At 40.6% G+C, this 14,662-nt stretch overlaps 1 protein-coding gene across 4 annotated transcripts in view; it reads right to left on the bottom strand.

Annotated features, from left to right (window-relative positions):
* The window catches only part of cerk (ceramide kinase), an 81,537-nt gene that overhangs the window by 40,815 nt on the left and 26,060 nt on the right, over positions 1-14,662 (bottom strand). For all 4 annotated transcript variants that reach the window (XM_068059133.1, XM_068059132.1, XM_068059131.1 and 1 more), the window contains one exon: positions 9,196-9,321. In XM_068059133.1, coding sequence (XP_067915234.1) covers positions 9,196-9,321 — 126 coding nt within the window. The remainder of the gene's footprint in view (positions 1-9,195; positions 9,322-14,662) is intronic.

A 14,662-nucleotide genomic window follows, 5' to 3' on the forward strand; every position in this document is an offset into this window, starting at 1 on the left:
CAGCCTCCTGTGATTCAGTGCAGCTCCCCTTTAAGAAGGGCAGAATGCCTCTGTTATCTGCATCAAGTACTCACTGGGAGTGCTACTCGGGCCTCTGCTGAGTGCTCAGGCAGCCAGCAGTGTGGGCCCCACTCAAACCAATGCAACAATCAGGTAAATGAGGAGGCATTACCAAGTTTGTGTGTTGCCTAACTTCACAGCAATGGTAGCGGGCAGATTGCAAATAGTGATTCCCATGCCCCAAAAAAGGCGGAGCAATTTTAAAGTCTTCAGTATTTCCAAATAGGGTTCTTAGTGCACATTACATAAGGGCAATTGATCCTGCTTTCATGTATTAAATTCCCAAATGATGAACATGAAAAAGTTAAAATTTGACAGCAAGCAAAACCCATCCTTTTACCAGTCTACTTTGCAAGAATAATTAATGCTGAACAACCATCTAATCCTCAAGCAGCTGTTTGGTTCATCTTACATCGACTTACATTGCTGAGGCACATTCAATACATCACTTAATTTGAACTGGCCAGGTTGCACTCAGCACACACAACTGGTTTCCTCCCAAACCTGAACTTCTACCACACTTAAGCACATATGCACCAGGTTTTGCATATGCAGTGGTACACAGTATATGAGTACGTGTAGTCTGTAGAGTTTGGCTCCACAAGTCACATCTGTGTGCTGATGCACAGTCGAAAGAGCTAAGGACTAGGTATGGGGTGACTCCAATTTGTGCACAACATTGTGCTGTCAATCTGGGATTTTGTAGAAGGTCCCGTGTTATGGTGAAAGCAACAAGTTCAGCACGACCAGATCACCACTTTCAGCGAGTCTTAATGCAGCACAGTAAAATTCAATAGCATTTCTCACAAATGTACATTGTTACAGTTGGGATTTAGTTCAAAAGCTGTATTATTAGATAGTAGACAGGCTTTGGGAGTTACTCACTGCAGAATTCCAAGCCTTTGACTTGCTCTTGTAGCCACAGTATTTATATGGTTGGTCCAGTTAAGTTTGTGGTCAATGGTAACCCCCCAGGAAGTAGATGGTTAAGGAGGGATTCAGTGACGGTAATGCTATTGAACATCAAGGGGAGATGGTTAGATTTGCTCTTGTTGGAGATGGTCATTGCCTGACACTTGTGGAGTGAATGTTACTTGCCACTTAGCAGCCCAAGCCACAGACTGGTCTAGTATCTGAGTAGCTCGACTTCCTTATTCCTCCAATCCCACTGCAATAGAAGCCAACATGCCATTTTAATTGCTTGCTGTACCTGCATGCCAACTTTCTGCATTCCTTGTACAAGCACACCCATGTCTCTCTGAACATCAACACTTACAAGTTTCACAGCTTTCAAAAAACATTCTGCTTTTCTATTCTTAAGACCAAAGTGAATAACTTTACACTTCGTTACTTTATACTCTGTCTGCCATCTTGTTGCGCACTCTCAATCAATGCTGCTTCTGGTGGTCATCAATTACTATATACCAGACACAGCACAAATTGACCTGAATTTCACTGAGAAATCAGTGGGAATTCAAGCATATTGTGCTATATTGGCCTAGTGTAAGGCTACATTGGTGTAAACTTTTTCATGGAGTAAATTTAAGATTAAATTCAGTTTCTTTAAAATTTAAAGAAATTCAATCTTTCCATGGACATCTACAGTAGCAAAGTGGGGAACGGTTGCATTGATGGTAGCTGTTACCCACGAGGTAAGCATGTTTTTTCTTTTTGCAATATTATAATAATCCTTGCTGAATTGGTATCTGCACTGAGCTGCCATTTCAAAAGTGTTCGGAACAAAGTGTTCTTAACAGCCCAGCGCTCACTAGTTCCCACATCTTATATAATTGATGTGACTGAAGGCGGTTTCCAGTGGGGTTCCGCTGGGTTCAGTACTAGGTCCCCTGTTTTTTGTGGTATATATTAACTATTTGGACGTAAATGTAGGGAGAAAGATCAAGAAGTATGCAGATGATGCAAACATTGGCCGTTTGGTTGATAGTTAGGAGGAGAGCTGTAGACTGCAGGAAGATATCAATGGGTGGGCAGAAAAGTGCCAAATGGAATTTAACCCAGAGAAGCACGAGATGATGCATTTGGGGAGGTCAAACAAGGCAAAGGAATATACAATAAATGGGGGGATACGGAGAGGTGTAGAGGAAGTGAGGGACCTTCGAGTGAATGTCCACAGATCTCCGAAAGTAGGGCAGGTCGATATGAAATATAAAGAGTAGGGACCTTATGCTGGAACTATATAAAAGATTACCTGGGCCACAACTGGAGCACTGCGTGCAGGGCTGGTCACCCCATTACAGAAAGGATGTACTTGCATGAGAGAGGGTGCAGAGGAGATTTAGGAGGATGTTAATTGGACTGGAAAACTGCAGCCATGAAGAAAGACTGGATCGGCTGGGGGTTGTCCTTGGAACAGAGGAAACTGAGGGGAGATTTAATTGAGATGTACAAAATTTTGAGGAGCCTATTTACCTTAGCAGAAAGGTCAGTGACTCGGGGGTGTGGATTTAAAATGATTGGTAGAAAGATTAGAGGACAGATGAGGAAAAACTTTTTCACCCAGAGGGTGGTGGGGGTCTGGAACTCACTGCCTGAAAGGGTGGTAGAGGCAGAAAACCTCATTTCACTTAAAAAGGTGCCTGGATGTGCACCTCAAGTGCTGCAACCTGCAGGGCTACGGACCAAATGCTGGAAAGTGGTAATAGGCTGGGTGACTTTTTTTTTCCCCAGCTCGCGCAGTCACAATGGGCTAAGTAGCTTCTTTCTGTGCTGTAAACTTTCTATGATTCTATGAACTAAAACATGACGTGGAAAATAAACTCCCTGCTTCAAAAAAAAAATGATTTTTTTCAAACAAAAGCTCTTTCAGTTGAAATTACAGATGAAGGTAATCAAAAATGTTTGATGGTTGTCTTGTTGGGGTAATGTTTTGCAGCATGTTTTTGATCAACTCTGAATCACCATTTCTTCAACCAGAACTTCAAGGTTTTACTGAGCTGTTTGCCCAACATATTTGACAGGCTCAATATCATAATTTTAATCTTTTCAATTTATTGATATTTTAATTTAAGCACAATTTATCAATTATCCAATCAAATAGGATTGACTGCAAACAATATGGTTGGTCTGTTGAATTTAATCAGAATTTAAGATGGGATATAAACACACCAGTCGTACAGCAAAGACATATGACCGTGACAAGTAGTGTACCAGTCCGAGTCAGGCAGGACGGCTGGCAGGCATGAACAGTTCTTGGTTTCTTCTTTATTTTCTTCTTTATTCGTCTTATGTCTTCACCACTTCTCAAACTACCCATGAGTGTTAGCATGGTTCAGAGTTTCTCTCCACTGCCTACTGCACTGAGGCCTCCCAAAGTCTCTTACTTTATATACTTTTTCCAGGGGTGGATGGATTACTGACAGACCTCACTGCCTTATAAGGATTTCCTTTCACATAATATAGTTTTTTGTCTAAACCACAGGGTAAAAGTCCATCCTAATGTTATCTGCCTGCCATTAGCTTCTTCAGCCTTGTCACGTACCTCCTGTCTTTGATCAACCAGACCTTTACATCATTCCTCATCTCAGGCAAGGCTGTTCCCCTTGACTGGTTTTATTAACACCCTTCCAGCTCATTTATGGCCTTCAACTAACTTTCAAGGGCTCCATTGTTTGTATTGGCTGGTTAACAAGCTGTTGATAATGGTCATTCAGTCCAGTTGTTCTTATTTATCAGACTATTGAACCATAGATGATTCACTAAAGTAACTCCTGTTCTATTCCTACATACCAATTAACATTTACATTCCAGGAGGCATCTTAATTAAGGTAAAATGAAAAATCCAACACAGCTTTGTAGTATGGTTATCTATTTAGCACTGATTCAGCCACTGCCTCTTTTTGGGCTAGGTGCAGCGAAGAATAATCATTGCACTGGTTTGCTTCCAGAGAAACAAAACTTTAAGCAGATTCCAGTGTAACAAAACTTAAAGTACCAACCTGTTCTTTTACCTATTTCAGGCTGACTACTAAATATATGTTTATTCGAAGCATATTTTTAATTTTGAACATCAACGCACTCAATTTTTCTTTGCAAAGTAAAAAGTATATCTCCATTGTGCTCAAAAAAAAATTGCAGACCTTCGACAAAAACTTTTGTTGTGGACAAGCTATGTGTTGCAAGGCAATATAACTTTTTTCCTGACATTGTCTGCTATTAGGGACTATGAAATGTCAGTCCTACACGATAAAGATGCAATGCTTGCCTATTTGTCTTAGCATGGCACAAAATTCAAACATTTCCTTAAAACAATCCAGAATTGCAGGATTATACCTGGGTTCAAAATCTTTGCCTCCAACTCCCAGAGGACTTTGTGACAAAGGCCTCATGATTCTAAAAGAAAAATTTGATCACTGGTGTTGGTGACTCTGGTCTGAGACAATAGAAAACCATGTCTTCTGATCAGCCCTGGTTTTCAATTCAAAAAACAGGGCTGGATTTTGAAAGCCCGGGTGTGGAGGGAAGCGTGATTTAAAGACTGCATTCTCTGAGGTGGGCACTGGGACCCGCCACCTCCGGAAGACAAAGCCATTTTTAAAGGGACACTGGGAGGCAGGGAACGGCAACTCCGCACACCTCCAATTAAATACAAGTTGAGCTCATTACGTTGCTCATTAACAGGCTTGTTCGCAGCAGTTTGCGATTAAAGGTAGGGAATGGGGAGTATGCCATGTGGGGAACACAGTAAGGTGTACAAGACGTGAACAATGCAGAGGACCATGAGGGCTATGGGAAGGGGTGATTAAAATAATGCTGAGGCACAAAACTAAGCTCAGCAGTTCCAAAAGTGCCACAGAGTAGCCATTGCTGGATTTGAGACTTGCTTTTCTTAGTAGTGAGTGGTAGGAACCAGCAGAGGGATGTGAGCCCACCGGTATCACTTGGGCACCTGGAGTTGGCAGGGGGAGGCCTGGTGAATGAACAAACCTCAAATCAATGTCCTCTTCACTCACTTCTCCGAGCACTTCCGACCCGGACCTCTGTGAATAAGACGATTCCTGTTGATCCTGCTGGTCCTCTACTTATTTGCAAGCTTCAACTTTCAAACAGGTTCAAGTCTGAACAGCCTTTCGCTGTATGAGCCTTCAGAGAGGAGGTGCCTCCTCTCTCTCTCTCGGCTGCAACCACTGATTGTCTTCCTTACAGCCTGCTCTTAGGCTGCAACCACTGAATACCCTTCTTACAGCCTGTCTTGAGGCCACAATGCTGGTTTCTTCTCTTACAACCTCTTTGCCTTCAGAAAATCTGTTAAATTTACCTGGAACCACATATCAATAGCTTATTGTCCTGGTCCAATACGCTGAGTCCAGAAGTCTGGTTTGACAGAACCACCTGGATCTTCCATTGTTCCCAAGTGTTAACAGCTACTTAGTACTTTAGCATCTTCAGAATTACTGACTCCTTGTTTTACGACCTGAAAGTCTGGGAGGGAGAAACCCCCTTGTTCTTCAGGTGTTAACCCTGCAGTCTCTTTTGTTGCGAGGAGGGTCTTTGATCTGTCTTGTCCTTTAGCAGAGTGGATGCGAGGTCACTTGACCTTCCAGACTCCGCCTTAAACTTTCAAAAATCACAATTTTTAAAAACAATGTTACAAAGTCCAGTGTTCATAACACAAAGGGTAGCAGAAATTTGGAGCTCTCACTTCCAAAAGGCTGTGGATGCCAGGAGAAATGGAGCTTTCAAGATTAAGAAAGATAAATATATTTTTGTTTGCTGGGCTATCAAGGTATAAGTAGCAAGGCAGGCAAATGGAATTGAGATGCAGATCAGCCCTCATCTAACTGGGTAGCGGAGTAGTCTTGAGGACTGAATAGCATATTCCCATTTTTACTATTTCTATTTATTGTGCACAAAACGGATACCAAAATTTGCCCACATTAGTAATTACACTTTTAAAATAATTCAATTTTTGGTAAGCACGTTGGGATGTCTCAATGACATGGCAAGGCATCATAAATCCAAGTTTTTTTTGTTCTTTAGAATGGCTACTCTGTTTGCTTACTGAACAGTCAACACAATCACTATGCGAAGAAATGCTGATGTGTTAAATAAATGCAATTATTTAATACACCAAATCCCTTAAAATTGTATTCCACATCTCTGCCAATACATGCCAACATCCAAATCATTTTACTTTTCTTCATCTCACACTACCAAGCTACCTCTAAACACCGGGCTGCAACTACTCCCAAAACGTTTTACTCCATTACTAAGATCAAGCTTAATTCATTCATCCTGTAACCAATTTTTTTTTGGCGAAGTATATTCTTCATTTTGTACTTAGCTAAATTACATTCCAGTTAGGCCAATTATTGAGCTTCTCTGCATCCACTAAGTTTTACAGCTCAAAATTAATTATACATTAACTATTACAGCATAAATGAGCTGCATCACTTCAAAATAGAATAGCACACTTTTTGTTAGAAAATGTCACTCATTAAAATTTATTTTGGTTGTCATGCTAGGCCCCCACCTGCCAAGAATGAGGTACATTAATTTTGTCATGAACACTGATTTTAAACTGTTACTGGAGTGAAGAAAGGTCTCGTTAAACAGATCAGCCGTGGCTGGAAAAGATATTTGCATATTGACAGATGGTGATTGGAAGAACAAAGGACCATTCTCCGACAATTCAACCCACCATGGACCTTGATCACCAGGTATTGTGTGTAAGAGGTGCATTTGAGACTGCTAAGGTGAGACAATCCAAGACGTGGTCAGACCGGTTTGTCAGATGACTAACCTGCTTGGCAACCTGGCGTTTTCTGAATTGTACAAACAGTTTGAACTCAAAGTCGGTTTGCTTCTGGACTGAGAAGATCTCTCTTCTGTCTGCTCCCATCTCTTTCTCACAAGCCTCTGAATCTACTGAAGACACGTGAACCCCAAGAGAGAAAAGTCTCCTACAGCGAACAAGGTTTAAGAGGAATACTGGCCCCAATGAACAGCAAGGACTCTACAGTAAGCTCGAAGAACCGTAACGACAACTCTTCAGATTTTGCCTCAAACTTTTCACTTTTGTTTTTCTTCTGCTCTTTTCTGTCTCTATTTGCATGCATCACGTATGCATGCTAGCATGGGCGTGTTGTGTATCCGTAGGCGTCAACCGAATTAGAGTTTAAGTTCAAGTTCAATAAATTTCAACTTTCCGTCTTCAAACCTAAGAAAGCCTGTTTGTGCTGGTTTCTTTGCCTTATAATTGGAAAGCAGTGGTGAACAAGGATTCACCAAGGGGAGCTTAAAGCATGGTGTGTTTAAAATTATACCTAGTTACAGTAAGACCAGGTGAAGGCTGAAAGGGAACCCTAGACCTCTTTCTCACCTGGTCGTAACATGGCGTTTTATTGTTGAAGTCAGTCAGGATCAGAGGTTTTAAAAAGTGATAAGTATCAGGTCACTTTTTTTTCCCTGCACAGTTAAAAACTTTGTGATATTCAAGGTTTACAGTTCAGCAAATTGTGGACGTGCCAAAATGACTTTTCACTAATTGGAGATATAAAGTAGCTGAAGAAAACCTCAAGTAGTCCAAGATTATCTGGAGGTGAGCTCATTACTAAATAAATACTAACTCTAAGTGACTTCAGTAAAGTTTAATAGTTGCTCACCTGGATAAAGCAGTGAATTGCTAAGTTATAAAATGGAAGGTGGTCCCAAGTTTCATTACCAATCTGTGCTAAATCTGCGTAATGGATACTATAATTGCCCTTAATGCAGAGTTAAAGGTGTCATGAAAATGCTTCCATTTAAAATTTTTTTTTTTTGAGGATTTGTGTTAAAATTGAAGAGATTCCATGGATGTGTTTTTTTTTAAACCAAGTTCACTGACAGGACAAGATGTTGTTTGAGTGCTGGAAACCACCTGTGGGTCAGGCTCGGTAGGTAGTGGAGCCCTTGGTGACCTGGGGAAAATGATGACAGAGAAGCCACATGTCCAGGTTTGTGGAGGTCAGGAGGTCCACTCTCCGTTTGGGGTTTGAACAGAGTTTTCAACTTTAGTTGAATTGCGAACGGTTTGAACACAGCTGGTGTTCTCCTGCTAAGGAAGAAAGAAATCACCCAGTTGACCTCCTCCTCTACCTTTCTGAAGAAATCCTGCAAAGATCCAGTGTGGGAAAAAAAAAATTTCTGGTGCTATATAGCTCCTGAGAAGCTAAAAAAATTCTGCAATTCAAGTTTATGCTGACAGAAAAACCTTGATGCCACAATTCTCCTAGAAAGCCTACTAGAATAGTTCTTGACATCTCCAGAATGGTCTTCTTCAGAAATGATCCCAGTGACCCGTCTCCGTATACCAGACCAAAAAAGGGACAACTGACTTCCTTCCAAATCTTCTTTCTTTTTGCGTCAAGAATTAATATTTGGCCAAAGTAGTTTTTTTGTCTTTTTTGTAACAGACCTCTGCAGACTGAATTTCTCTATTTTTTCCCATCATATGTGATAGTGTAATTGGGGATTTTTAAAAAATGTAACTGGTGTATTAATGCTTTGCTTCATTACTGGTTAAGTCTTGTTTTATAATAAACTGATAATTCTGTGGAATATTAAAGAAGCCTGTTTATTTTTTTTCACCCCAGAATAAAATACACCAGAGTATATGATTGGCTGTATTGGTAACTGAGTAAACATTTAAATAGTTGTTGTGACCTGTGGAGAAGTGGAACTAGGAAAGACAGTGCGCTCCTCCCGCCTTGGTTGTAACAAAGGGGAATTGGCAAGGCTTCTATTTCTGATCCTTATTCAACAAACCTGGTTGTTAGCAGGTGCACGTGTGTGGACAATAGAAAGAAAAAAAGTATCTTGTTCAGTTGGGATTGGTCACTTCAGCCATAGGTCAACCAGTACTCATGCAACCTCACCCCATTAAGTGGTTGACATCTCAAGAGAGAATGAAGACTGGGGAAGTAACCGGTGAAAGAGGAAACAACCATTGTTACAACCTTAAAAAACCAAGTCACAGACACCTTCCTAAATGAATAGACAGCACCACATTGACAGACATTTATTATTACAACACTAGACAGTTTAGCCTGAAAGCAGTCATTAATGTAGTTTCCCCACTCCTTACATTGTAGTGATCAACTATTAAAATACTAATTTAATGAGCAGGCAGTAACTCACCAATCACTTCAGCAGTAATGCAAGCTAACCGAAACAGAGGGGCTACTTTATCGTCATATATTTGCTTTCCCAATCGTTTCCCTCCAAAAGGATTAATGAATACGATTAAGTGCTTTGGTCGCATAGCTGTGAAAGAAAATAAATCAAATATTTAACGGCTACTGAATTTCTTTGGCAACTTTTAAAATGGCTAAAAAAAAGTTCTGTAAAACCTGACTATGGGTGTAGATGTCCCTTGTTGTGATTCCTTAAACAATTTGAAAAGCAGGAACAGCCATTTGTACCAGTATATTCTCCCTTGGTTTTATACCACTTCTTCAGATGTCCTTGTGCCAGCACCATTTCAAATAGTTAAAGTGGATGTAACCTGCATCTCGGCCTCTGCCAATGCTACCATGTAGCCAATTGTTAACAACTAGCAGCAAAAATGTAGTATTAAATGTCGAAAAATATCCCAAGGTGCTACACAGAATCATTAGGACTTACACAAGTGCAGCCAATGCCCAACAGGGGGAGAAGAAAGAGATGAAAAATTTAAGGGGTTTGGGGGAGGGTGGGGGTGGGGTGGAGAGGTGCAGGTGCCGGGAATGAAGCCTTTTTTTTTTAAAAGCTCCCTGAACCAAGTGAGACACAACCAATATCTTGAGGAGATTTCCTCAAACTTAGAAGTTAACAAGGGCACTGACACAATTCATCACTGGTAACAGAAAATGCTTCAGAGAACTGAGAGGAAGTTAAAAATACCATGTTAGAAATAAAATCTCATCAAAAGTCATTATTTTCCAAGTTACACATTCAATACTTTCTGATTAAAAGATTGAGAATGGCTTGAACACCGACATAAAATTGCAAAGCATTCATTCAGCATTTTCCCTATGCAATTTGCTGATACAAGAGAAATGCACAGGAAATATAGACAGGAAATCACCCATTTAGAGGCAGTAAACATCTGGTTCCACAATAACTCAATAAAAAGGCTCATGATGCCAGTGTGCTGCATTGCCAGCATTCTGAAGTGCTTCACAATTTCCTGGTAGTGATTGTGTTTTTGGCTGAAGCCTCATTTAGATTTTAAATTCTGAAGAGTTGCTTAGCAAGATTATATAACAGTGATCGATAAGCATGCTTTTACTTGAACATTACTCAGAGACACATTTTACTATACAGAACCCTAACATCACACTATAGCCAAACAGATTATCAATGGAATCTGAAACACAAACTTGAGGGTAACAAACATTTAAGTTATGTCAGCATTTAAGCTTCAGGTCACTGACATGGGGCTTTGTCTAGCTCAGCTCCATTATGTAGCTTGAAATGTGTACGGAGGAGCAAGAGTGTGGATTTTTGGTAGGTATTAAATTAGATGAATGTGCAGCAGAGACCATGAATCACAAGTAGAGCAAGCTGTTTGTAGAGTTGCCCCTTGCCTAAAGATCCATCATTGAGGAGCAACATGTGAATAAAGAGAAGGAAAGGCCAAAGATGTGAAGCAAGTATTGAATGAAGTATTGCTAGAGTTCTACTGACTACTGGCTATGCTAGAACACACAAAAAAAGCAAAAAAAAAACAAGGCAGTGAGGATGAAGGGTCAAAGGTGGGTGATCATGGCAGTTTTTAAGGGAAGAGGAACAATACCTGCCCACATCATCCATTAAATAACAGCGAGGACTCGGACAAGGAAAGTTAGTTGTGCAGTGGGGTGTTTATGTCAGGATCAAGTGAGAAAGTGGGGCCTGTCGAAAATTAGCAGTGAAGGGGGAGGGGGGAGGGGGGAGGGATTGGCAGAGGTGGGGGGGGGGGGGGCGGGGGGAAAGATGGGAGAGAAGCTCCACATTGATAAGTTATTCTTGAGATGATCAAGCTAGATGTGGGAGTGGGCAACCAGACCTTAGTGCTGTGCACGCTCAAGTTTTCAGGCAATAGTGATGAAACACAAGTGATGGAGAACATGAACGACTTATCAGTATTTAAAGCATCAAAACAGAACCATGGGAGTTTATGAGCAATTTGACAGAGGTAGTGGTGCTCTACAGAAGGCAGTTGAGAGTTCGTTGAAGAACAGAGTGAGGGATAAAATTATTTTTTCCTAGGGATATGACAGGGTAGGAGGGGGAGCAGGGGTAGTGAGGTTGTAAGTGCATCAACAGATGGAACAGGAAAATGATAAGCAGTAATCTCAATAATCAAAAGCTCAGACATAGCTAGGTTTCTTGCAGTCACAATGTCAAGTTTCCAAAACAGAAAGATGCTATTCAGCTCATCAATGGTGTCCACTACTCACCCAATTCTAACCATGCTTTTGCATTCTAGAGTCATAGGATCATAGGAAATAGGAGCAAGAGTAGGTCATTTGGCCCATCGCGCCTGCTCTGTCAAACAGATCATGGCTGATAATCTATGCCATTTTTTCCCACTCTCTCCATATCCCTTGATGTCGTTAGTATTCAGGCATCTATCGATTTTGGTCTTGAACATGCTCAAGGATTGAGCTTCCACAACCCTCTGGGGTAGAGAACTCCACAGATTTACCACCCTCTAAGTAAAGAAATTCCTCCTCATCTCACTCTTAAATGGCCTGCTTATTTCTGAGACTGTGTCCCCTGGTTCTGCACTCACCAGCCAGAGGAAACATCCTATTCACATCCACCCTGTCACGCCCTGTAAGAATTTTGTAAGTTTCAATGAGATCACCTCACTCTGCGAAACTCTAGTGAATGCAGGCCCAGTTTCTGCAATTTCTCCTCATAAGACAATCCTAAGACCCCAGGGATTAGTCTGGTGAACCTCCGCTGCACCCCCTCTATGGCAAGTATATACTTCTTAAGATAAAAAGACCAAAACTGTACACAATACTCCAGGTGGGGTCTCACCATTGCTTTATCCAAATGAAGCAATACATCTTTACTCCTGTAATCAAATCCCCTTACAATGAAGGCCAGCATACCATTTGCCTTCTTAATTGCTTACTAGCTTTTAGTAACTAATGAACAAGGACACCCAGGTCTCTTTGGACATCAACATTTCCCAACCTCTCACCATTTAAGAAATACTCTTGCCTTTTTGTTTTTTCTACCAAAGTGGATCACTTCATACTTATTGTCACGGTCCTGTAGATGTTTCCGGGAAGATGCGGTTTGCCTTTAAGGCTGGCAAAGGATCAGTATTGCTTTAAGAACCAGCAAGCCTCAGGAGTTATAGGAAGGTGCATTTTCTTTGCCTTAGAAACAGCCATTTGGAGACTGCGATTAAAAGGGTGCATTCTCGTTACCACAGATATAGCCATTGGGAGTCAGTATTAAGTGATACATTTGTTACAACTCAATTTTGAACTGGCTTTTTAGTTGAAGACAGTTTGTTCTAACAGAACACAGACACAGAGGACACACGGACACAGACAGCTGTGATGACAGCACTTAGAAGAAGAGCTCTCAACCATTTAAACTGAAGAAATAGGATTTTTGTCTGGTAATTATCTCAAAATTCTAAAAAAGTTAAGCCAAAACAGAGATCTCTGGTAATTTAAACTGAAGGAACGGAAGTTAGACTGTGACAATCTTTTATCCCTCAAAAACTCTGTCAGATTGATTCTATTGAAAGTGTATGCAAGTTATTAATTGTTGAAATTCACTGAAGAAAAGCATCACCTACTGTTACAGTTAGACTACAGACTGTTCTACTGTGGAAGAACCTTTTTTCCCGCATCGGATGACTAAGGACTTCAAGCAACACTGGACTGCAAATTTGCAAGGACTCTAATTTTTTCTATCTTCAATGTTGTTTACATCTTCATAGTGTTTAAGAATTTAGATCTTCTAATTAAAGAATTCATTTTGTTGATTTAAAGACACTTGGTTTGGTTAGCCCCATTTGGGGATTAATAGATGGACTGGGTCTTTATTTAATTTGGAAAGTTTTAAATGACATGTTAGGCGATTGGGGGCTTTGACTGGAGCGGTCGGTCGTGACATATTTATCTCACCATTGCTTTATACAACTGAAGCAATACATCTTTACTCCTGTAATCAAATCCTCTTGCAATGAAGAGCAACATACCATTTGCCTTCTTAATTGCTTGCTGCACCTGCATACCAGTTTTTAGCGACTCATGAACAAGGACACCCAGATCTCTTTGGACATTAACACTTCCCAATCTCTCACCATTTAAGAAATACTCTGCCTTTTTGTTCTTTCTACCAAAGTGGATCACTTCATATTTATTCACATTATATTCCATCTGCCATGTTCTTGCCCAATCACTAGCCTGTCCAAATCTCCTTGAAGCCTCCTTGCATCCTCCTCCGAGTTTTGTTTTATCTGCAAAATTTGAAATATTACATTTATATTTATTGTAAACAGTGTGGCCCAAGCACTGATCCTTGCGGTATCCCATTAGTAACAGCCTGCCATCCTGAGAATGACCCATTTATTCCTACTGTCTGCTTTCTGTCTGTTAACCAATTCTCAATCCATAGCAGTATATTACCCCACAATCCCATGTGCTCTAATTTTGTTTGCAAACCTCCTGTGTGGGACCTTATCAAAAGCCTTCTGAAAATCTAAATCCTTTATCTATGCTACAAGTAACATCCTCAAAAAATGCCAACCGGTTTGTCAAACTTGATTCCCCTTTCACAAATCCATGTCAACTCTGCCCAATCATATCATTATTTTACAAGTGTCCAGTTATCTCATCCTTCATAAAAAATTCCAACATTTTCCCTACTACTTATGTCAAACTAACAGGTCTGTCGTCCTCCGTTTTCTCTCTTGCTCCCTTCTTAAATAGTGGGGATACATTTGCTACTTTCCAGACTGCAGGAACCCTTCCAGAATCTATAGAATCTTGAAAGATAGCCACCAATGCACCTACTATCTCTATAGCCACCTCTTTCAATACTCTGGGATGCAGCTCATCTGGTTCAGGGGATTTATCTACTTTCAATCCAATTAATTTTTCGAGTACTACCTCTTTATTGATACTACTTACTCTCAGTTCCTCATTATGTGTCCCTTGGTTCCCCAATATTTCTGGCAGATTTTCTGTGTTTTCCTCCGTAAAGACAGACACAAAGTAATTGTTTAGTCTCTCTGCCATTTCCTCATTCTCCACCACAAACTCTCCTGCCTCCGCGTGCAATGGACCCACATTCGTCCTTGCTAATCATTTCCTTTTCACATACCTAAAGAAGCTTTTACAGTCTGCCTTTATATTTTTAGCTAGCTTAGATAAAAGGAAAAGGGATTTATGAATCTATCAGTTTCTTGGTCCTCCTTTGTTGGACTTTAAATTGCTCCCAATCCTTGGGCTTACCACTTTATCTGGCAAACTTATAAGCCACTTCCTTTGACCTAATGCAATCCTTAACTTTTTTCTTAAGCACGGATGATTCAGCTTTCCTGTTGGCTTTTTGTGTTTTAGTGGAACGTATATTTGCTGTAAACCATGTAACACTTGTTTAAATA

This window comes from Heterodontus francisci, chromosome 27 (genome assembly GCF_036365525.1).
Source record: "Heterodontus francisci isolate sHetFra1 chromosome 27, sHetFra1.hap1, whole genome shotgun sequence".
NCBI classification, from domain to species: domain Eukaryota; kingdom Metazoa; phylum Chordata; class Chondrichthyes; order Heterodontiformes; family Heterodontidae; genus Heterodontus; species Heterodontus francisci.